The sequence below is a fragment of the Typopeltis vanoorti genome, chromosome 21 (assembly GCF_054136105.1).
Source record: "Typopeltis vanoorti isolate ZY-2024b chromosome 21, IOZ_Tvanoo_1.0, whole genome shotgun sequence".
In the NCBI taxonomy this organism is placed as follows: Eukaryota; Metazoa; Arthropoda; class Arachnida; order Uropygi; family Thelyphonidae; genus Typopeltis; species Typopeltis vanoorti.
This window is the reverse complement of record NC_143569.1, coordinates 6,836,071-6,861,894: the sequence shown is the minus strand read 5'-3', so window position 1 is coordinate 6,861,894 and position 25,824 is coordinate 6,836,071. Positions and strand designations below refer to the sequence as shown.

Here is a 25,824-nt window from a genome sequence, read left to right as displayed (position 1 = left end):
TTTCTTCCTCCGTGGTGATTTAGTAGTATTGCTCTTTGCCCAAACCCGCAAGAGTAGATGCCAACTCATGTCTCTGTCGACCATTTTCGGATGACAGCTCACAGAAAAGTGAATCATCTGCCGACGCATTTTTGTTACTCGGTCGGACATTGAGCCAATCTGTCACGCCGTTCACTTCGTTAAATGTACTGAGATGAAAAATCCACAATGTATAAAGCAGCAACAAGCACAGGAAAATCAACGAGGCTACACATATGAGTGACGAAGTTTAAATCAGGTTTTCAAGAAATAATTTTAAAATATTCATGAATTAAATATAAGGCTTCCAGAAACGCGACCACCAAGAACATTAATGTGGATATGATCAAGCTCTAATGTCTTGAAAATTTTCAATCAGTCAGTATTTTTGGGGGAGAAAATGCGTTTCTCATTTCAAATAAATTTGAAAACCAGCTAAAAATCCACGAAAATTGACAAGAATTACCACACTTGCCTCGATATTTAACTCAATATGACTATTTTATCTTAAGATGACTTTATAACACCTAGCCATTCGCCTCTCCTGATTTTGTTTTACTAATTCTAAACCCTTTTAAACTCAAAATAGCTACTTCGCATTTCTTGGAATGCTGCCAGCAATGCTTTCCTACTTATCAGACATCAAAATTTCATCAAAAGTAAGCAAAGGATATAATTAAAATGGATAATGTGAGCATAGCTAAATTTACGTCCAATACATTTGACGATATCCAAACTTGAAGTGTTTTCAAATTACGATATTATTTAGTTTTCGCTATCTCAATATTTGCATATATGATCTTCTTATCCAGGTTTTAAGAGTTTGAAGGTTTCTAGAACCTTTTGGCAGTCTCATGATATTTGGTAACTGTTGTTCCAACTGCTAATTTGTCAGTTGATTATTAATATCAGTTAACGGAATACAACTCCTCTGTTGTGTCAAGTCCCTTAAAGCTCTCCTTTTGTTATTCCTGATCTAGTTCAAGAATATAAATTTGTTACAAACTTTAGTTACTTATGAAAATCCCAGATGCTATATTAGAAGGCCTCTTGAGATAGTAGTTTCCCTAAGCTGATCTTAGATCTTAACAAGAAGTTTTGAAATCTGGAATTTCAGTAGTGTACAGTGACATACCCATAATGCACGTAACTATCTCAATGAAGCAACCATCAAACATTTTGACTGACTTTTATTCTTGACAATAGAATTGTTACTTGTATCGTTATTCTCCATTGTAACACACCCTATAATCACGTGGCATGAATATACAGAAACAAGAACTAATCTGATGCTAGCAGGGCAGTGTGACACTGACATAGAAATTTAGCAATTTCCATGTCTATGTTTTTGATCTACTCTCAGAGAAAGTAATACTGTGAGCCCTATATATTGTCTGCTAATTGCAGTGTTCTGGTCAGTTTGTCTGTTTAACTGGATGAAAAATCCAAGTTTCCAGGAGGAAAATTCTTATCACCTCCATGTAAGACTTGCTAACTCACATTCAGTTGAAAAGCCCTTCTAGAGATTCTTCCTGTCATATGGAAATTCGAACCAGGTCTTTCCAGTAAAAGTCGTTACAAATTGAGCTGCGAAGGCTCTAATAAAAATCTGGGATGTATTCGATTACTGCAGAGAGCATCAGCAGTCCTTCATACTATTAACCAGATTGTGATAAAATAAATAATTCAACACACATTGACATGGAAATTGTTAAATTTTTATGTCAATGTACACTGCCCTGTTAGCACCTGATTCATTCTTGCTTCCGTATGTCCTCTCCCGCGTGATTGGCTGAGTGGAGAACGTATCTATTCTCCAAGCAACAAGTAATGGGTTCGAATTCCTCTGTCCTCATGGTTGTTTGTAAATGCCCTTAGGTGATAAATGAATGTTATTACCGGATTACTTTAACACTTAGCCAGTAAAATACTGATAGTATACGCATTTACAACCTTAGGTAGTTGGGAGTCTATTGTTTTCAAAATCTAAAAGTTTTATTTAAATTAAGGGGATATTAAATCCCACATTATTTCAAAGCCGAATAAGAAACTCAAAGATAGGAATAAAAGAGTTTCATGCCGAATATAGCAAACTATAAAAGTTTCGGCGGACTGTAGCGTAAGCTAAAGCACATAATTCAACACTAGGGCAACTCGTTGCAAAGGTGGGTAAAGTTCTGATCACTATTCTTGGTATTACTCATAATGTAAAACACATCTCCTAGGAGATGTTTGATGTTATGCATTATGGTGGAAGGTCACTACCCAGACCAGTTTCGACCTTTTTTGAGGTCTCATCAGTGAGTAGGCACACCATGTAATACCGAAGTTATAGCGAAGAGAACTTTATACTTTGCTATACTAGTTGTCGAAAAGGTGCACCCATAAATTTCTTAAATATAAAGAGCCAATAGGCTTCACTTCGGCGATGTAACATTATTTAAATCAGGACTGATACTAGATTTAAATAATGCTAAATGTTAAATGTTAAATCTAGTATCAGACCTGATTTAAATAATGTGACATCCCCGAAGTGAAGCCTATTTGGCTCTTTATATTTAAGTAAAAGTTTTATATATTATTTATCGTGCATATTTTCTCCTACTGGCATGTTTTATTCTATAATTATGTGGTTTTCCTTTCTTTGTGGGTAAATCCTATATCAAACCGGCTTCGTTTGAGGAGACAACCTTTATTAAGGCCCATCGAATCCTAAACGAAACTCTAACTCTCTTCTTTCAATAATATTCTTCCTCATAAACTTACTGTAGAGAGTAGAATGGCTTTATTTCTTGATTTTAATTTAAACCTCAAATAAAATCATGGTGTATGTTTTATTTATGTATCATATACAGTGCATTATTAATTGTTTGCTGTTTAGATGTCATTTATACATTCAATAAAAATCAATTTTCTGAAGTTTTTTTTCTAAAGTAAAATTCCAATTATGTTAGGTATATTATTTAAGGATGGAAAGTGGAAAATTAGACTTGCAAGTTTATAATTATAATTCTTTCTAACACCACAATGTTCTTTACTGTTAAAAGTTGGTCGTCAAGTGGTAAATTATTAGTACTTTTGCATGCAACTTATTTCTTTTAAATACTTAATAATTGTACCATCTATATAGTTAGCATTTTGCCACTTAATGCAGAATTTCGGTATTAATTTGATCACAGCTCTAACCAGAAATTTGGCTAAAGATTTGTCCGATAATAAATCTTAGGTAGGAGCCGAATTTGGTAGACCAAACGATATAAATATTAGTGAGTAGAGATATCTTAGGAAACTTGCTATTAATTCTAAGGCCTTTTGGATCTTGATCGAAGATCACTAGAAGGAAGTTTTTTTAAAGCACCTCCTTCTAGTTTACATTTCAAAAATAACCTTCATTTATTCTTTATATAACCAAAAATCACAAAGAAAATCTAAATTAACATGTAGATTTTTTTTTGCTTTCGGTACACAATTCTGTTTTCTATAAATAAGAGAGAGAGAGAGAGAGAGAGAGAGAGAGAAATCTCGTAGAAAGTCTCTTGTAATTTTCCCTTTCTTCAATTTCATTTGAAGAAACACGGAGTTGAGTACAATTTGAGGCTGTACAGATAAATGATACTAAGAATTATGGAGTGAGTCAAATTGTTCCACTTCAGCTGTCAGCGCCTGCTTTTATCCTTAATGGTTTATTTATTTCAAATGGCAGATAAGGATCGTTTTCACTAAGAATGCAGCATTAATCTTCTGCAAAGAAAAGCTCTCATCTCTGCTCGTAATATTTAACACATTTTTCTTGACTTAATGAAGAAAGAGTGCTCCATTTGAGCTCTGAGAATAAACAGCTATTCCGAGGATTTCGTTGGATTTCCTCTTAATTTAACTATACAATTTTTATTTCAGAAACGACAGTTTTTTTTTTCTTATTTAGGGTTTAGGCAGTATATTTAAAGTCATAAAATTTCCTTAACATCAACGAATTTAATATTTCACGCTTGACATTGTTGGAATGAATAGATGGAAGATATCCATAAGATATTTTAATAGAGCTGTTTTCACGCTTGATAGCATTTTCTTTCTTTCACTACGTTTATTTGATTAATGGTAAACTGAATGAATGAAATATCACACACACACACACACACACACACACACACACACACACACACACACACACACACACACACACACACACACACACACACACACACACACACACACACACACACACACAAAGTATCCACACATTAATTTTATTAATTTTTTACTATATTGTTTTTATTAAATAATTTAGCCATCGCTTCCGCGAGCATACAAAATCAAAATGTATGTCGCTACCTGCTCGCTGAATACTCGTGTATTCGCTGTAATTGTTTCACCTTTTATAACTTTTCTAATTAAGAAATGTTCAGTGACTCATAAATTGTATTGTGCCTGCATGTTTGCATATTGGTAGTCATAAAAATACGGCGAATACACGAGTACTCAGCGAGCAGCTAGCGAACTCTCTAGATTTGTTCCCTGATCTAGATACTTCTGATTTGAATTCCAATATTGCATCGGATGTGTTTTGGACGTTTTTAAGTAGCAGATAATGTTTCTTATCCAGTGTGAGACAAACACCCTGCCTATTAAAGTTCACTCGGTATCGAAAATGTCATGTGGTTCGAATCCATTCTAGGACACAAAGAACCATTATATGGATTTTTCAAGTAATATGAGCTAGGTGGTTTTTTCCCCCTCCCAAAAAAGTCGGATTTTTTTCCACCCTGCAAACAAGCAAAGTGGACAAAAGAACACTCAGCTAATAGACATAAAACATTAGATCATATCCCTTTTTTGCGTAATTTCAAACAAGAGAAGCTAATCATTTGAAGTCCGAAGGAGTTTGAAAAAGTTGTGTGTAGAGCTTATAAATTATCCGATTATCTAATCATAATCCTGCTCAATAGTAATAAAATGCTTTAAGTTTAACACTTCCTTGTTCGGATTATATTTAAAAGAAATAAAAAAGTAAATATAAGTAGAAAATTTATAATTTTTTTGTAATTGTTTCGTTTTCATTTGCGAATTTGAAAATGGATAAGCAATTATTAGCTTCTTTTATTCGTCCGCCGTTGCCCCTGCCTGTTATTTAGGAGTTTCAGCCTGTGTGGCTCAGTAGATATAGCGTGTTTATCCATTGTGTTAAGTCGCCTGAAGAAAGACCGTTATAAGTTCAATTCTACTCTCCAACCAGAAGAACTTTTTCTATTTCTTTTTTTGACAAGTTCCCCAGTTAGTAGATCTCTTCCAGGAAAAGTAGGGATTGTTCTCCTAGAAACAACAGTATTTAATCCGCAACTCAAGAGAATCAACCCTATTTCACATGATATAGCAGTAAGAACTCGAGATGGCGGCGCTTGTCTGGTGTTCCACTTCGGTTGCCAATTAAAAATCATTGATTACTAAGGTCAGCTGTCTGTGAGTGGCTAAAGGTCGTGTTCGGCTGCCACAAATTTTCAAAAGTAACGGAAAAGGAGCCTATCCTACTCCCTTTCGAGAATATAAGACATCTAATTTATTTATATTTTACAAAAATTTGTGGAGTCATCCCAGTTCTTTCTTCTTCAATTTGTACGCACATAAATAGAAATTTATTTGGGAATTTTCTATTACAATAATTCCCATTCTGACTAGATGAATTTAATGAAATTTGAAATTATGAATGAGTACAAGTCGATGTCAATGTTAACTTTGGTTTCAATCGGATCACCTCTAACGGAAAATTTTGGCTAATTGATTCGAACTGGTATGTAAACTGATATGCACTATTGGTACGGAATTTAATAAAATTTAGTCTCCAGAGTATCAATTCATATTTGCTAATCTGTTTCACTCCGATCATTTCAAAGGCAAAGAAATGTGCAAAACCACGTTTTATGTAGTGGCTCCACTTGTAACTTTTTGTTCTCGAAAGCGGCAACATTCATTAGTGCTGTGTCAACTGTTTAAGACATTTGTTTCATTAGAAGCCGAGTTATAGTATCCAGAGTGACAGTATGTTTTGGCGAACGGTCGGATCATGCCGTACGCTACGAATTCTCGCTATCAATCCCTTCAAAACTTAGAGATAAAACTCCCTGACCATTTGGCCAGGCGGAACGAATTCTTTGTGGATAATGCCCTTGGAATCGTAGAAACATATCAGCATTGTCTTTACTTTTGACTTCTCCAAGCGAGTTTTTTTCGGATGCCCCTCTTCTGGTGGTCTCCACTCAGCACTCTGGAGCTTTGTTTTGGGCTCATACTCAAAACACCACGTTTCGTCACCAGTAACGATCGTTTCAAGAAAGGTTGAGTCCTTACGAGCGATTTTAATGAGGTCCTTGCAATATTCAATTCGATACATTTTTGGTCGTCGATCAACTTGTGGGGAACAAATCGCTAATTCATTTACGAAAGCCCAAACTCTCGGTCAAAATGTTGTGCACAGTTGATTTTGGCATCCCCAATTCACCTTCAATCAATCTCAACGGCGATTTCAGGTTTTCTTTGATGAAATCACTCACTTTTTGGATGTCAACTTCGCTCAGTCTTGATTTTGGACAGCTCAGCTTTTCGTCGTCCTCAAGCGTCTCACTACCACTTTGAAATCGCTTAAACCACTCGTAAACTTGAGTACGGGATAAGCATTCATCACTGTATGCTTTTTATAGCATTTGATGTGTTTTGGTAAAACTTATACCAAGTTTAACACAAAAGTCATTCGCAGCTCTCTGTTTAAAACTCATTTTCCGACCGTTCGTCAAAACACATTTTGTAATGTGTTTCTAATGAAACAAATGTCATAAACAGTTGACACAACACTAATGAAGGTTGTCGCTTTTGACAACGAAAAGATACAACAGGTGGCACCACTAGTTTCTTCTATTTTCGAAACGTTCGGTTTCTTTTTGGACAGAGACTGTATAATCTTGTTTTACGGAGTGCATATGGTATATTTGTACCATATGCATTGATACAGGCGCTGTATCTTATTAAATACCTTCCTATTTTTAGAAAGGTTACCACTGCTTTGCTAGTTTGAGTAACGTAAGTCGTCGCAGACATAACAATAGGTCTTGAAAAAACAACCGCATTGTACTTCGAACGAGAAATATCCCATGATTATATCAAATATACAGCAGACATGCAACGATAACATCTACATGTTTCAGTACATTAAAGGACAAAGAGAAAACTCACAGTAACTCAAAAACTGTATGATTAATTTTTTATGCAGTTCGGTGGAAAGCAGTATGATATCAGATACGAAAGGCAAACCCACAAATATTATAATTAAAGAGTAACCGTTATCTTCAGTTAGTAATATTTATTTATTAAATAACAGATGAGTACATGAAGACAATAGTCAAAATAAGAGGTCAAAATGAAATGGTGAAAATGATACAATAAGAAATACGGTCATCCTTCGCTTACGACGATGTTTCATATTTTTATAACAGTGCCCAGGTGCCCAGATGGCAATAAAAACTATTGCTCTTGCAAATCTCTCTTAAGTCTCTCAAGGTTTTGGAAGACAGGGGTGGGTTTAAGAACAGCAACATATTTACCTAGAGCATTTCAGACTTTTTTCAATAGGATTAAGATCAAGAGACCTGGCTAGCTATGCTGTATGTACGATGGTTTCTTGAAGATATTGGTGCACAAACCTCGCTCCATAAGGACGAGCATTATCTTGCAGGATTAAAGTTTCCACTCATTGCATCTACATACGGATGAAAAGGGGGGAGGGGGGTCCAGGACTTCTTCTCTATAAGTTGGGGCATTCATGGTTCCTCTAGGAAGCACATACATGTCGCTCGCTCACTCTCCACCATAAATGTTCCTTTCACACATATTGTAGAGATGATAACGTGTCGCTGGTTCTCTCCAGATCAGAGCACACGTGGGTATCACTTTGTAGAGCAAATCGTGACTCGTTTGTGAACAATACCGATCTCTGTAGGTCTTGGGTACAGTTCACCTAGAAATTAGCCAATTTTTGGCATTCTCTCCTGTGGCGGTGTGGGATAGGGATACGCAGACTACCCACCGCTTAAAATACAGACCATCTTTGTAAAGCCTTCTGCACACAGATACTAATGTTCCTGTAGCCGAAATTAGGTCAGATCGTAGATGATTCGGGGTAACACTCCTGTTTCAGCGAGGAGGTAATCGGAGATATCAGTCACAACTGCGGTTGTAGCAAGCAGCCTTCACCTCACTGTATCTCCTGGATGCTGTTTGTGACTGTTGTAAATGGTTTCACAGTTTATGAATCACGGAACGACTCACATTTGACTACCTCTATCTGACTTTAGCCAACTTCTAGGATTATGATGGCGCCATCTGAATTTATCGGTTAAATGATGTTTTGCAGCCATAAACAAGATTTTTGCTATCATGAAATATCTTATTTTCCAGACAAGAAATGGCAAACCACTCCAAAACTTAAATACCTGCTTGTTTATTATTTAACATGTGATATCTCGCATTACATGCTATTAGTTCACTGTTTTTTCGTATTTTTATAGCTAATAACTTGCCTTTTTATATTCAGAATATTAATAGAATATATGAAAAATGTCCCACGTGTAACATTATTTATATTGCATTGTTAGCAAAATAACAATGTTTTGGAAAAACAAAATAACAAGAAAATATTTTGCATTGTTATTTTGCAATAACAATGCAAAATATTCCAGGCTATTTTTCTATATAACAAAATATTTGCACTTGTATTGGCCATTGTAATAAAGAGGAATGTAACATCATAATTACACGGAAAAAGCAGATTTTGCTTGAGAACAGTTATTACTACACCGTATATTTGACGATATCATTTAAGGATATCTTCAATGTTTTTTTTGTTGTTGTTTTAACAACAACTAAAGATCCAAATAAAAAAAAATCGACATATGCTGTTTATGTAACAGCCTCTCACTTTTTAATTCGAAAATGTGATTAGAAATCAGCAAGTAACACACGCTCTGAAGACCCTAGTTACACAACAAACAAATAAAAAAGGCATAAATAAATCGCTCTTCGTTATTTGAATAAGGTGCTGGCAAGCAGCTCAAAACAAAATGTTTATCCGAAATCCCCAGAAGTAAACTTCCACGTTAATTCAAATTCAGTGTTTTTGAAAAACATACAAATCACACGAAAAAGATACTAAAGAAACCTTAAAGCAGATGATTTAGTTGGTTAAAATAAATGTTTCATCCTCTAAATCTAATGGGATTCGTTGGGAAAATTATAGATGCATTTAATCAATGTGAAACTGTAAATAATAACGAAATAAAGAATGCAGAGAAGCAAAAAAGCGATAAAATTAAATATTAATCAAACTTGTACTACTTCTATAAGTCCAAGATTGTTATATAAATGGTAGTGAAGTGAGCATACTATCTACAGAGCTTTAGTATTGACGTACACTAATTGATAGACAGTCAGAGAATACTTGAAAAGTACAATAATGTGTTTCAAATATCATAATTCGCAGCCACAGAAATAATCATATCGAGCTGCAGGAACATTACGTTTTATAAAAATATTTCGTTTTTGCTTTTCCTTCCCATTTAGAAGTATATTACAGCAGATGTCATATTAGAACCCCTGCTTTCACAACATCGTCTTCTATTAAAAACGGTAGCTGAAGATCTGAATCTTCTTTAGAAAAAGCAATTACGATAATTACGTGGAAATCATATTTTAAATATTGCATAACATTAAATAAAATGCTGAAATTAATACGAAATGCTCCAAATATTAGCATACTTTTCACATTAAAAGTAGAGTAAACAGTGGGTGGGAACCTTAATTGACCAATTAGAATTGCAAATGAAATATTTTGGTTTACTGGGTGATATTGAATTACTAAAGCTAAGAAGCTACTTTAAACTTTAATAACTTTTTTCCCGTGGATGCGGTAGCAAGAATTATTATTTCTGTATTGTGCATGTGAAAGTATCATAAAAAGTAAAATGAAACACAAGAATTATTTCACTTATTTCGATTTTACCAAAGAATCTTAATCTCTATTAGCGTTTTAAGAAAGTCGGCTATATTATGATGCTTCAGATAGTTCTTTTTTAAGATTTTATAGAGTGCACATTTCAAAATGTTCAGAAACATTATAAGACTGCCTTTTGATAAGCACGGGGGCCAGTTATGAATTGGACTGAGGGCCTTCTGTTGAGATTTTAAATCTCGACAGAAGGTTCACCGAAGATCTAGATTTCAGTAGTTTAGCATGAAGGGGTCTTCTATCAGAAAGTTCAGGCTTTGTATCTTACAAATAGTTTCATTTTGCATTATGCCTTTATCATAGGGAATATTGAAGGACTGTTAACTGCATAATATGCAGATTATATAATTGACCTACTTGTAGTTAAAAGCGCAGTATATTTAAGCTTTTTGGACCTTCAAACAGTGAAGGTCCAAAATATATAGTCTTCGGACACCAAATAGTAGATTTCATAACGAAAATGTAATAATTCAAAAATAGTGAAGTTCGGAAATGAATTCTATAACTGTAATTAGTAGATTAGAAGATATTTTTGAATGAGTAATAAATAATTTACTCGAGGATTGTTGACCCTTTTGACTTTTGACTTGAAAGGAAACAAACATGTGCCCTTGTAGATCGAAAATGACAATTTAATTAATCTCACTGGCATTTATTTCATAGTTCGGAAATCTAGAGACTTTGCGTTTCGTTACAATTCGCAGTGAACTGTAAGTAATTATAGTTCACTGCGAATTATCTAGCGGCTCTTTGAATACTTAAACTTCTGAATTTTATACAAGTGTTTATCCAAATGCATTAGTGTTATTTAAATGCAAAAGTAATTCCATTAATATAAAGCTGAAATTCTTGTCAGTCAGCTCTTTTCTAATTAATTCTTCCTGATCTATGTTCACAATTAGGCCCCGCTCAAGAAAAACATAGGAACATGTTTTTCTTATATGGATATGTAATCAATGTATGCATGCGTTGATTACACAGGCAAAATTGATTACGTGTGCGAATTTTTACAGCCCGATTCACATTTTCTTTGTTTATGAGAAAAATATTAACATTAAGCATAAATGCCTAATTCGACACTTAGGGAAATAGTCAGCCAAGTAGCTACTTCTAAATTGAAATTATCTTATAACTTTAAGCCTCTAGCTCAAGTTTTCGCTTATAAAGTTGTTTTAGAAGATGGTGCTACATACGTTTTTAAAGAAGTAAATGAACAATGTGAGAAAGTTTGACTGAAATTTACTGAACGATATGAATAGTTTAACTATACGTCACTAAATGTTTTGGGTCATTTTAATTTCTGTATGCTCTCGGTACAGAAAGCGAAATATAAATTATTCCCACTACAATCGGTTCAGTAATGCAGTTTGTTTAAGTGTCTATAGAGGTGAAAAAAAAGATGAAGAAAGAGACACCTTTAACTGCGTTATCAAAATAATTTTTTCGATAATGGGCATATTCTTTGACCTTTGTACAATTGTTCTGTGAAGTCTGCAGAACTCTTTTGACGAATATTATCTTGTCGGAACCAATGTTTCTATTTAAAACGTTAAATGGCACAATGTGCTTTTATATTCCCGGGTATTTTCCAGAGAAAGAGATGCATTTAGTATCTTAAACAATTAAAAACTACTTGCATTCAACCACGGAAAAACTGACGCATTGCACTTCGCAGAACAGACATTAAAGAATTGTAGAACTAAACATCATTGAGATGTTTAGTTCTATTTCCATAGATGGGAAAACCTTTTTAGAGTGGATGTGAAATACGGAGGAAAATGAGCATCTGCAGACGGTGCATCTTTAAAATAGTTTCGCCTTCGCAACCCAAGACAAAAAAATTCTATTTTCCTTAGCATTCAACAAAAACAAAAATAAAAAATAAATAAATCGCGAACTCCTTTCTGTATGATCATACTTAGTGTAGAGTGAACAATTCTTAGTAACGTAATGGAAATACTTGGAATCACAACGTGTATTTTGGAATACTCAGCACCTCAAATATTGATAATGAAATGTTAATTTGAGATTACGCTCCCGATGAGGAAGCCATACATATTACAGAAAGCCATAGATATTACAATACAGCTTATAAGCGTCAAATGACAATCTGAAGAATAATGGAACAAAGGGCCTTTACAAAGAATAATATATTAGTTAACAACCAATTTAAAGCAGCGCAAAAATGTTTTACTGATTCCTGGCAACACGTGAGAAAAAATGATGTCGACTAAGGAGAAATGTAAAGATTAAATAGGAATAAAACTGTAATACATAAAGAAATAATCAAATAAGAAGGCAGAAATTTAAATTGTAGATGGAAATTGACTGGAACTTGAAATGTCTAATTGATGTTCTATTGTTCTGACGCTATGACTAAAAAAACTTAGAAAAGAAAACACACTGATTTTTCTTTAAAAACAATAAATGGAACCAAGCTTCATTTCAGGTTTCAATTTTATTTCGCTACTGCAGACATCCGGGAAGTTCTATATCTGAATAAAATTATTTGTTTAGTTTATGTAGTCCCATGCAACGTATTTTGTATGAAAAGCTTTAAAAAAATAAAACCTAAACTCGAGTGACAATTCTTTTATCTTTTGCATTGAAGGCAGGCATTCAGAGGGCGAAACAAGTTCAAGTTTTCTTTCAATTAATGGATGAACAATTTTCTCATCAATTCGCTACCTGCATGATTTAAGAGCCAACGCCTTTCATTCTCCGCAAAATAGGACTCCACCCGAATTTGTTCTACGAATTGGTTTTGGCCAGGATGTGGTAAGCTTGTCCTTGCATTACTGTTCTTGGAATATATGACACGTTTTCACTGCAGGAGGTGCCAGGATAATGAACATAAATAGTGATGTAGCCAAAAATAAATCGGATGGGGGTTCGTAATGTGAAGCAGAGCAGAACTACTCTTGGCTTATTACAACCACATCGACAGAATTATGCATTTTGATTACTATAACCCAAATATCTTTTTTGGGGGGGGGAATGGAGGAGATCGCAGTAAAAATATATATTTAATTGTTGAAATCTCTACATCACGTGCATCTAGTCTAATTACACAGCAGCTAAATTAATTACGTGGCCAATTCCAGTTAAATTAATTACAATTTGCCACCATGCACAATCCAGAGAAGAAAACTACCAAAATATAGTCTTGTGTGAGCTTCACATTCTATGATTTTCGTCCTGCACTATATTATTCAATGAATTTTTCAGTTACATGAAATGGAAAGGTGACCTCAGTCGAGTACAGGATCATGAATAGTTATCGTTATTACTTATATATACTCACGCTCAGAGTATATATAAGTAATAACGACACAGAGAGAAAGAGAGAGAAAGAGAGAGAGAGAGAGAGAGATTTGTACGAAACAGGCTGTTAAATAAGATACGAACTGAATATGTGCCGTTAGTTCAGATTTAAAGCAATCTTTTTTTTTTTTGACAATTTCACTCATGAATGGTTGAAACCCCTTGCATTTTCTGTAAGTACAATAAGGATTAGGTAATCCAACAAAACATGGCTTTAGGTGCCATGTTTTGCTGAGAACAATGAAATATTTCTCTAATTAATAGAATAATAACATTGACAAATATGCTTGCCATCGTAGATTTCAACTATCACTTCTAGATTGTGAAGCAAAGCGCTATCCAGTGCATCAGCTGTAGGCGAATTTTGATTTCGATTTGTATGCGCAAATATGGTTGTTTTATTTGTTAATCAGAATATGGTACGAAATTTTTCGGAGATCTATAATGTACTCGGAGTTTTGGAAATAGAGTTACGTAACTGAGACAGGCTCTTATATACAGATATTTCTCTTACGGATAATGTAGTGAGTAAAGCCAAGCAATATGAAAACTTGATACCAACATATGAATGGGTTACTGGTTAATAATAAATATTTTACGTTGGTTTCATAATATCTGCTATTAAGTGGCGCATTCTGAATTAACACAAGTGTACCATGAAACTATTCAATGCGTGTTTCACAGAACTATTCTGTTTTCTCAGGTGTAGCAAAATGTAAAAAAAAAAAAAAAGAACCCACCAGTGAATAAAATTTAATACATTATATTTCCAAAAATGTGTTCTTAATAATATCTACAAATGTTCTCTTAAACGCAGGTCTACACACCATTTTCGAATGGTTGACTTCAACCTTTCTAAATTAGTGTTGGTTCGCACCTCGCAAAACAATTTACCACATCTTATCTTACTACATTATATGCTGTACCCTCATGACTCAAGAAGAGATCTCCCACCTTGGAATGAGATCAAGGTTTTATTGGCGTAAATATATACCAACATAAGCTTGATGTTATTACCATACTTTTAGAAAGATGGACTTTTTCTTTCGTTGAGACTTATTCAGAATAACTGCTATTCTTCCAAAAATTCCATAAATGTTTCTCCATGTCAATGGAAGTGTTTTCAGAACAAATGTAATTATTTCCAAATTTAATTCGACGGAGAGTAGTAAGACTGTTGAATGATCTCTCTTTTACTAATTAATCTCTCTCTTTACTAATTAATCTCTCTGCTTTGCGCCTCTTCGGCAAACAATTTCTGAGACATTGTTCTTTCAAACTTGCATCTGTAGTTCTGTGATTCTACTAAAAAGCGATTAATTAAAACCAAATCAGCAAATAATAATTTCATTGCTGCAGTAATTTGTCACTTTCCTGTCTTGACAGGTATAACTATGTCGCTAGTTTGATCTGAGTGGAACTGTTGTTAAAATTCAAATAAATACATAAAGACTTTGCCACTGAATGTGATGACTAAGTTTTTATTTATTTTTTATTTGTGATGTGGCTCCCACCCATGAAAAGTTGTTAATCTATAGCATTTACTACCTTGGGTGGGTAAAGGACGATTCGTATTCATCATTTTGTATTTTTATTCATCTTTACCTGGTTCTGAAGCCATACTAAACATGGAAACTTTCTCAAGCCACTTCAGACTTCAAAAAGTGGTGCCCGGTCTCACACCACGGCCCTGCTTATTGGAGCTCTGTAACTGCTTTAGGTCGGAAATGGAAGTCAGATTTATGTCCAACAAAAGCACATCACAAATATCCATGGCGGAATTCAAAACTGCCGTTTCTATTGGTTGGAGAACAAATACTCAAATCACTCTCGGTCAGACATTTGTGTTTATATATATACTTAACAGTTATGTTCTTGTGCTATTTACATTTGTGAAAATGTAATTTGCTTATTTCTTAGTTCAGATTTAAATGCATATCTAAAAAAAATTTAATGTGGGTTTCATAAATATCAAAAAAAATTAGTGAATAAAAATTTCGTGCATATTTCAGCAATTGTTGTGTTACTGTATGATATATTTAAAAGAATGACATTTCAGGATCGCTTAACTAGATTAACTATTGGCCATTCAATATCTCTTATGCAGGGGATAGGTACAGCATATTTCCCTCAGGAGAACTTCACATTCGGAAAGCAGGACAAAGTGACGGAGGAAAGAGGTATCAATGCCAAACTAGACACCGACTAACAGGCGAAACAGTCATCAGTGCAACATCAGGAAGACTGATTTTAACAGGTAAATGTTTGAAGCATTATACCATATAATGAAACTTCCAAAGGGTTCACGAGTCTGCATGGATTGAGTATTTTGTTTGTAATACACATATAATTAATTTTCTTTAAAATCATAACTCGCTCACTCAAACTAATAATGATGCTATTAGTTTAATATCGAAAAGGGGTAACAATTTCTTATTATTTCTGTTTCCTTTCAGGAATTCTGTAAATTTATATTGTACACTAAACGTGTGTTCGCATGTCAAAGGATGTGAATTTGCGCCGAAAAGGACTTATGTTTTCTGGGAAATATCACAGATAAAATCAATTTCGTGAACCAATATATTATTTTTTCACTATCTTTTGAGATGTTTTTCGTTTTTCATCGTAGATTATATATGCTAATAGATACTGTTATCTACAAATATTGTTAGACAATAGACAGAACACAGTACGACTCTTATTATATTTATTCATTCCTTCAGTTTTAATATATATATATTTACTGTGGTGGAGTGACAAATGCTACAGAAATAACCAAATGGTAAAATATTAATTAGATTACTCAGTAGTGTTGAGTGACAAGTAGGCTCTATAAACTTGAAATGCACAAGTGCTCAAATTGAATCTAATTTGAAGAAAATATGCAGCAAATCTCTTGACCTGAGTTTCGAAGGTAGAATAATTGTTTTAAGAAAATGCTTGGGCCTTTAAAACCGAAAACAACATCACCATTAACATTTTCTACTTTTCCTAAAAGCAGCTAGATCTAAATGAGACATGAAGCTCAAACTTGTGTTCCTGAGTAAATGCAGCTGTTCTTCGCTTCCAGCTAGCAATAAACTAAATGAATGCATATCATCATTTTCTTAATACATTTTTTTCTGAGTTATAGTTGTTATATAAGAATTTAATTTTGTTTCTTTTCTTACAGACATTAATTTTCGTCATTTTAAGTCAAAGCATCGTGTTTGTGCGTATTTTTTTTTACAAATGAATTTGTCGTACATTATGAAGCAGACTTCTTTTAGTAGTCTTGATATTGACATTCTTGAAACTAGTAAGAATAATGGAAGAACTCGAAATAACAAAAATTCCTGCGCCTCCTTGTGGGAGAAAGATCGTATTCTTTCGCTGAAATTGAAGCATTATGTGTGACCAGAAGTATTGATTAAATATATATCACTTAATTGCCGCCCATTCAGAAGAATCGGTTAGATACAATCAATACCAGAGTTAACTTTCACACAATTTGATTTAAGGCAGCTTGTTCAGTGAAAGTAAGAATAGAAATTTATCACATGCGACTGTCTTCCGCCTTGTCTTTTGGACCCGTGTGAATTGGAAATCAGATGACAATGACAACAGCATTTGCTTCAACTTTGAAGCGTGCAATCATCTCACTATTTTCACTCCTGGATTCTTGCTTTCTGATTGATTTTCGTCTAAATTGAATAACTGATAATACAATAACATGTAGAATGAGTCAGTCAAATACGGATTTAGTTTAGTCTGAGTGGACTGATCAGTGATTTGCAAGGCAATAGAACTATGATTTTTAAGTGTCTTGTAATTCCTTTTTAGAGTATGCCATTTTTTTCAGTAGGTACTATTGGATAACCTGCTTTTTTCTACCATTTTATACATTCGTGATACCTTAGTACCAGGAAACTGCATAGTTGTTATTATCTCCCACTAGTTAACATTGCTAGTGCAATTTCATGTAGTAAGATGGTTCTGGTGACAAGAGCAACTCGTTATCATTGTAGTAATTTTAATTTGTTCCCATGTATTGTAATACAAACGGAGTTAATTTCTAATTTCTTTTACGAGGCAATTCATTTTATCTGTATGCTCCACGTATGCATATTTATGCATAATCTCCTAACAGAAATCATAAGATTTCTATTAGGAGATTCGCAGAGATTTGTAAATAGTAAAGTTTGTATTGTTAAATTTATTCTGTTATTCTGTAATACGTATTTTGAGACCACGCTCAGGATTATTTATTGCTCAGCAAGTGTTATATCTGCTTTGAAACAGATAAAAATAAAATTTTCCAAAAGGAAGGGTTAAAAACTGCATCCGCTTCACTTGAAGGCCAGATAACGTAAAGTCGCTCGTAAAATTCCTCTTAAATTCCTGCATTTTCAGTCGGTTCATTTAGATCTAGGTTTCATTACTTACTCGGCAAGGGATCCATGAAGAAATCTATCGACTAATATACCACTGGTCTTTTTAGACCAGTGGTATATCTCGTATGAAGCCATTATTGTACAAAGCTGCTGCTTTTAGGATATGAGTAAACTATGCAGTTCTTTACGAAAACACATAAAAATGTTACATTACGTTCTTATTTCTTAGCCATGGAAATCGATTATTTGCAATTTAGTTACTATGGAACTTAAGAGTGTAAGCCTTCCGACACAAAGCAATTAATATCACCTGCGGAGTAATGTTGGAATTCTGTGGAATTAATAACTTGTTTTTCATATCTTCCAGATTTTAATTCCAGGTCTATTGCACATGTGTGCGACTGCATGGACTTTAGGTGGAAGATGAATTTGAATGTCCGGTGTGAGATTACCTCTCCGCTTATTGGAATCCTGAACTGACTCGAATAAGTTCTATTTTTGATCTAGAGCAGGATTTTTGTAATATGTAAAAAATAAATGAAATGAATACATAATATGAATAAAATTAATTAAAATGAAAACAAAAATCCTTACCACCCACAGTAAGAATGTACTATAGCTTTATACAAACCTTTCGTGGGTGGGATACACACAATCTTTTCCACCCTGATTAAAGTAATTGTAACTTTATGATAAGCAGAAGCCGATAGATTACTTTTTAGTAGTCACTTTCATGAATTAGTAGTCACTTACGTCAGACATTTTAATTTGCATTACGTGACTTTAATATGATTCTGTTGAACTTTAAATGATAATTTCCAGTCAGTTGTTTCTGTTCTTCATCTACTGCTATGTTTTTCAGTCAGTATTTTACTTTGCCATGTTTACCAATACTTATCAATAGTTATTCATTCGAAAAGAAAATTGAACTATTTGCTGAATTTCTTGATGCATATATTAAAGGTAGACATGATAAAATGCGGTTAGCTTAGTGGATCTCTTTCTCCAAATGCCTGGGGAAGGAGTGTCCTAGGTTCGATTACCATCGACGACGTGTGCAGCTTAAGGATCTTCCTCAGCCATAGCCAAGTTAGCCGGTCTTGGGCGTGGACAGCAGGGTTTTTTCAGCACACACACACGGATTCCAGTCATGAACACTACCCTTAGGGGATGTAGCAAGGAGTGACGAACTGGCCACATTAATTTCGTCGTGAACCCCTCATTATGGGGGTTCACGACTCTACCCGCCCTAAGGGGATGGATGAGATCAATCCATCAATGATAAAATAGTTATAAAAGTTCGCATTCTTATTTCCAAAAATTTATAAATATTTTGAAGTTTTTTCTTTCTGGTTCCACTGTTAATGTGCAGCATACAGATCAGCGTTAAGCAGTTAATATTTCTAGAAAAAATCTACTACATGATTAAAAAAGGAATTTTTACTTTTTGTGATAAAATAGTGTGTTTATCATTTCATTTCCATTGGCTATACATTTCCCATATAATATTCCCTACTATGGTTTTCTTATGAATAACAAATGTGTAATTCTTCTAATTCAGTTGGTTCTATGGTTTTTTTGCTTACAGACCATTTTCGAAATGTTCCTCCAAGGATTACAGACAGCAAACACCAAGTGAAAGTGGCACAAGGAGAAATAATCGAAATCCCCTGCGCTGCACAAGGATATCCTATACCATCATATCGATGGTATCGCAAAGATGGTGGAAGGTTATCTGCTGTACTTATAAGCCAAAGGATAATGCAACTTGACGGAACTCTGATCATTCAAGAAGCTACAGTAGAGGACAGCGGTCAGTACGTCTGCATGGTGAATAACAGCGCCGGATCAAATACCGCTGAAACGGAAATTCTTGTCAGCGGTGAGTCTATGCCTTCAGTATTTCTTAAAGTTACTTATAATTGGTATAGGAACTTGGAAAATATAGTCATTTCTCATTTGCAATCTCGTACTTTATTAATTAGAATAAATCATTGTAAGATAATAATATCCAAGATGATGCTGAATCACGTGACATTTCAATATTTATAATTGTTCTGAGGTTTGCTGCTTCCTAGATAGCCTAGAGGTAGAAATAGCAATTAGTAATCATTCTGTCTTCTAAAGCAACTTGCTTAATTATAGCTGATTTACTATGTTATTACATTCATTTTGCAGTATAATTTTAAAACATTTTTAGCCGCAGGAAAGCCCTTTGCGGAAATCTGAAGTACATATTTCTTTGAAGCAGTAAATAATTTCGTAACATCTGTCATTGATTAACATCTTTGAACTGAAAATATATGTGCATTTATACTAGAAATTTATTCTTGTATCGTGGTTTTCCTCCACTTCTGTACTCTCAGTGATATATAAAAACATACAAAAACAGCGAATTGGAAACATAAACGCATTGGAAGTAAAAATAGCTTTCGGCTGAATTTCTTGAAAAAGCATTAATTCTAATATGGTTTGTTTTGATTATTATTATGGTCAGGGCAACTTAGCCTATGGGGTTAGTATATTATTTCTTAAATGCGTTTTTGTGTTTTTTTTCTGGCCGGTTTTTCTGTTTATTGATGAAAATATGAAGTTTCCAAAGAAAGAAAAAAAGAAAGACAAAAAAAAAAAAAAATCAACTCTGAATGAGAATTGGTTAACACACCATTACAAATAGCTCTGGCATGGTGAGTACGAGTTTTGAGGATGCCATACTGTTGGGAAGTTGGTACTGTGATTATTCATGTAAAAATCACTCATACCTACCAGTATGAGTGAGTTTTCTGTAGATAGAAAAGGATAATGAGCCATTAGGAAGTTATGTCACTAGTGTATCTAAAAAGGAGAGACTAAGAATAGCTGACGTTCCCATCTACTCTGAGTAGGATTTGTATTTAGGTGAATTTCAGGATTCTTATTTTCTCTCTGTTTCTGAGTGTGAGAAATTTAGACAGAACTGTCTGTATTCAAATATTTTAAAGCGTACAGGAAAGAAAATCGACCAGTTTCAATGATGAGTTGGTTGCTTGTAGTCATGAGATGCTACCTAATATTGTCATACTGCACGGTACCAGAACATTACAATAACATAATTCTTCAGTCGTGAAATCTTTTTTAGAGTTTTAAAAATAAGTGAGTACAGTGTTTTTTGTTTGTTTTCTGAATTTAGCATGCCATAATTTAGCAACATTTCTTTCTCGAGATGTGGGAGCATTTTTATTGAGATTTACAGATAAAACTATATGAAATCTGACTGTCAGGCTTCTGAGCTGTTTGGCCATTTGTTTCCTGAGATCGTTAAACTGAATTAATACTACAATTACTAAGAACATGAGCAAATGTAAGTGTCTTATCGCTTAAAGTTCGCTGTCTATTCTCCCTAGGTTTATTTGTGCTACTGAGAAAAATTCAGTTTCCTGCAGTAAAACTAAAATCACTGCCAATACGTATGTGATCATTTAACTTAACGTTAATCTAAATGCTTTAACGTGCTCTTGGTGACGACTAGTATAACACTTCTGAAACATTCAGACGTGTTTCAGAAGTGTTATTTGCATTCATGGTTTTAATAAAAAAAAATCTTAGTTTTAATAAAGTCGTGATTTGGCTTACTGCTTTTGCTTGTAATAACAATTTCTTCCCTAATCACCCATACTGCTTATGAAATTTTGTCATAATGGCGTAATAGTTCCATTGGATCAAACCTTTATAAATAAAAGAAAGTCCTGTAGCTAAACCGAAAATATTTCATGATATCCAATCACTTTTCATCCATAGTAAAGATTGGAATGATGTCTATAACAAAATCACTAATATGTTTTATTACAGCTCTCAAAGGATGTAAAAGGTGACGTTTCTTAAGTCTGATACTCTTAGGCCGTTTATAAGAGCTTCTGTAACTCAGTTGCGGTAGACGATGGTTTTGGTAAGAAAGATCCTGGATTGAATCCCGCTTGTGACGTGAAGAACCTTTATCTGGTATTTTCAATCAAATGGTCAGCTAGGCGGCCTCATAGCAAGGTTTCAAAATATATATATATATTTCTTGCTAAAACTCATAATTTTAGCAAGGAATATCGTAACATTATTATCCAAATGTATTACTATTTATAGCATTGGATTATTATTATTTTTATTTATTTTTTTATTTTTTTGGAGATGATGCGTAACGTATTGTTACCTTTCTTCATTTCCAGTGATTTATAGAAAATTTGTAGGAAATAAATTCATGAATTGCTTTAGTCTAATCATGTCACAAATCATGTGATCAAGCCATGCAGATTACCTGATGTAAACTGATAACCAAATTTGAGTGAAAATCAGAAATTTCAGTTATAAACTTAAAAATTTCATTTTCGTGTTAATAATGTCTCACTTATTCAAGAATTATTGTTTTGTTTTTTCAAGTTTTGTTCAATGAGTAGTTTGCCAGGCCAAAATAGGACATTCGCGATAACCAGGTAATACCTGCCGACTGTACTAATTAACAATTTCATTATCACAATGTTTATCGGTGTAAAGAAGGTAACGCTTTAATTTTCTTAAATATCCATCAGGGATTTAATCCAGAAATTGTAATTGCTGCATTACATGAAACGTCTCACTAGAGTGGGTTAACCGTCATTTTAAGCAGTCACGCGTAATGAAGTCCGTGATAAGAGTCAAACTTTTAATTATATCGTATTCGATATCCTCTTTAATTTAAACACACACTCGCTGTTCAATTATATACGGAAACTTAATGAAACTGCGCCTGAAAGATCTCAGGAGTATATAAAAACGCAACAGTAAAACGCTGCTACATAATTTGGAAATAAGGACCGCAATCGCCTATTTAATTCATATCTTTTGTGTAGGAGATTTCGTTGTTTTACTTGCGCCTTGTTTTCAAACAACATTTTACCACAGAATAAACTTCTTTCAGAAAAAGTACTACGGATCACAGATATAATCAAATAAACATTTTCCAATTGTATTTGTGCTACCCTTTATAGGAGACAAATTCAAGAATTTAAATAAAATACTCTTTTTTTTTTATTTTAATTTTTATTTTTTAATTTTTAATTTTTTTCCTTTAACATTAAAGGAAATGTTAAGGATCAGAGACTGCACTATGAAAAATCAAGAATTAGAGGCCATATTAATAAGAAGACTCAGCAATAAGAATTACAGGCTACAACACGAAGATTACTAAAAGAGTTGTTTTTTATTAAAAAAATAAAATAAAAACTGAACACTTGTATGTAATGATGATTGAATATAAGAAATATTTCTCATTGACTGCATTTATCACTAAAACCACTTAGTCGAGGAAAAATAAACGATTAATACTATGGTATGGAAAATAGTGTTGCATTTAGAGCTTACATTCCTTTGTTATAAACTGGTCATTTGGTAACTTGAACTTTTTGGAACGAGAGAGAGAGAGAGAGAGAGAGAGAGAGAGTATGAATTACATCTCTAAAGCGATGTGTTTGAATACCTCCACAAGACTAAAATATCCCAGAACGTTGAATTATTGACTCTAGGTTTTTGCAGGTTTTTGACTCCATCACATAATTTCATGTACAGCTGACGTATCAAAGGATAACGAAGACACGAAAATAGGACAGTACCTTAATCGCTCTGTTCTGTGAAACAGATGCCCAATAAGCTATTCTACCATAAAAACGACAGTCAGCATCTAGTTCAAGTACTTAGCCATTACATTTTTTTATCGCAAAAATACTCGATGACACTATTCATTGCTTTCATATTACAAAACCAATTCAGAAAACGGAAACTATATCATATGCTATAGTATCTATCTTGATTCGTTATACTGCAACAGTTTGGATCATTGAAAGTACATGACTGTTTTAAGGCCTCCGTAACACAGTGTGAGGAATGACCATGTTTGCAGCTTGCGAAGATCCTTGTTCAAATGCAATATGTGATGCAAGGAATTAATTCCTTTTTCCTTTGCAGTTTGAGTTGAAGAATTAATTCCTTTTTCCTTTGCAGTTTGAGTTGAGGCCTTATATGAAAATGGCGTTCTGTTTCCCTGCCAAGGAAAGATAAAAAGCTAGACCAATAATAGGACATAGTTTGCAAATTTGAAGCACTTCATTCATTTAATAAAAATAACAAAACTGTAGAAAACAAAAAAGGAACACATCGAAATTATGACTTTTTTTCCCAAAAATATCAATTTAGCTAAATGGCACTAAATTTGAGAGGCAAAGAAGCTTTCTCCGCGTATAAAAAGTAAACCGCTAAATTATTATTCAACCACTTTCTACCCAAATTTAAACTATTGTTTTTTTTTTACATATTTTACATGCCTGAGAGTTTTAGCCTAAACTGACGAGAGTAGTGTAAGATTTCCTATCTCATCAGGTGACTTCGTTAAATTATTTTTTCGACTAAATTAAAAATTTTGTTTATGTTCTCTGACAGTTTCCGGACAATTAAACCAAAATTGAATTAAAATGCCACAGACACTACTTAGAGAACATCAACATCATTCAATCCATCTCGACCAAGAGTCAACCGTTTTATCTACTTCATCTAAAAAAAAAATTCTCATAAAAAATCTCATATCTGGAAAAGTTCGCCAAGCAATTAGGAGGAGAAGGAGGTGGATTTCGGTTTGGAATATATATAGACATTTTGGTTATTCACGAAACAACTAAATAAATAAAATAATAATATTATTATTCGTATTATATTTTAATTGAAAATAATTTCATTTATATGGGAACTTTTTTTTATTACTAAGAGAAGGAATATTTCTCAAATAAAAAAATCGAGGAGAAATTTTGGGCTTAAGCTTTGATATTATATATATATCATCCTAAAACTATTTCTGAACTCTTGTCCACTAGACATGTCTTTCTTAGTCAAAGAAAGAATGAAATTTTTTTCATTTTTTTCAAAAAGCGACGACTGCATTAATAATTGTCATTAGTAAAATAAGAAAGTGTTATTCTTCTTACTGAATGAATGAGTGAAAGGATGATAGTTATTTTAACAGAGACGGATAAAAAAAGTTATTTTAAGTAATTGCTAATAATAAATTTCAAGTAATAAATAACTACATACTTTGCTCATTGCGGGACCATCTTAAGTTCTTAAATCGGGATAGGTAGTTAACAAGAGGAATTTTAATGCATACAGCCGTACAAATTGCATTTTAATATTTACAAAGCACTTTATAAATTAGATTTCAGCAATCCAAGAAAAGAAACAAATGCCTCTGTAATTGAATTTTTATTTTTATTACCAGCGCAAGACTTTTTTTTGTCTTCTTTTAATCTTGTAATTTCTCCCTTTTGGATGGTCCAGGCTTACTAACAATGGCAAAATAATTTTTGATTTATATAAATGTTAAATAATTTAAGTTATTATTCTTTGGTCAACTTTCATTAATATTTTTCAACCTATACCTGTATTTCGATTTTTGCATATTTAAATCAACATAGTTTTAAAAATATTCACTCTTTCCGCAAAAATGAAGAGGGAAAAGGATATCGAAATTCATAAAAAAAGCCATACGATCTTTTTCTCAATCTTTTACTAATTTTTGCAACACTACGGCAGTCGTTGAACGATACCTACTCATATTTCGATATTTGTGAACATGTTTACGAAAATATTTAAAATAATCATAAATTAGGACAAAAATAAATAAACCGCTGAATTTAATTCACTTAAATTAAGTAATGCATTTAAAATGATTTTTAAATCTATTATGAATCTATACCGAATCGTTTATTTGCTTCTTCTAGCTCCGCTCTCTGCTCAAATCATTCCTAAGCATCAAAGTGTAGATGTTGGAAAACCTGCCACTTTTAATTGTTCCGTCGCCGGCAATCCTATTGTTGCTGTCGAGTGGATGAAAGACTGCCTTCCAACAAGGACGAGTACTCGGATTCAGCTCGTCACAAGGGATATTCTTCGAATAAACTCTGTTCAGCGAGAAGATAAAGGGATGTATCAGTGTTTCGTCGTGAATGACTTTGAGTCTGCTCATAGTGTCGCACAGTTTAGTCTTGGAGGTGAGAGTTGTTCTGTTTGTAA

At 33.5% G+C, this 25,824-nt stretch overlaps 1 protein-coding gene across 1 annotated transcript in view; it reads left to right on the top strand.

The window, feature by feature from the left end:
• LOC150094606 (cell adhesion molecule Dscam1-like) overlaps window positions 1–25,824 on the top strand; it is a 313,219-nt gene that overhangs the window by 132,517 nt on the left and 154,878 nt on the right. The window contains exons 4-6 of the mRNA XM_090411602.1: window positions 15,505–15,653; window positions 19,352–19,645; window positions 25,533–25,802. Coding sequence (XP_090267728.1) covers window positions 15,505–15,653; window positions 19,352–19,645; window positions 25,533–25,802 — 713 coding nt within the window. The remainder of the gene's footprint in view (window positions 1–15,504; window positions 15,654–19,351; window positions 19,646–25,532; window positions 25,803–25,824) is intronic.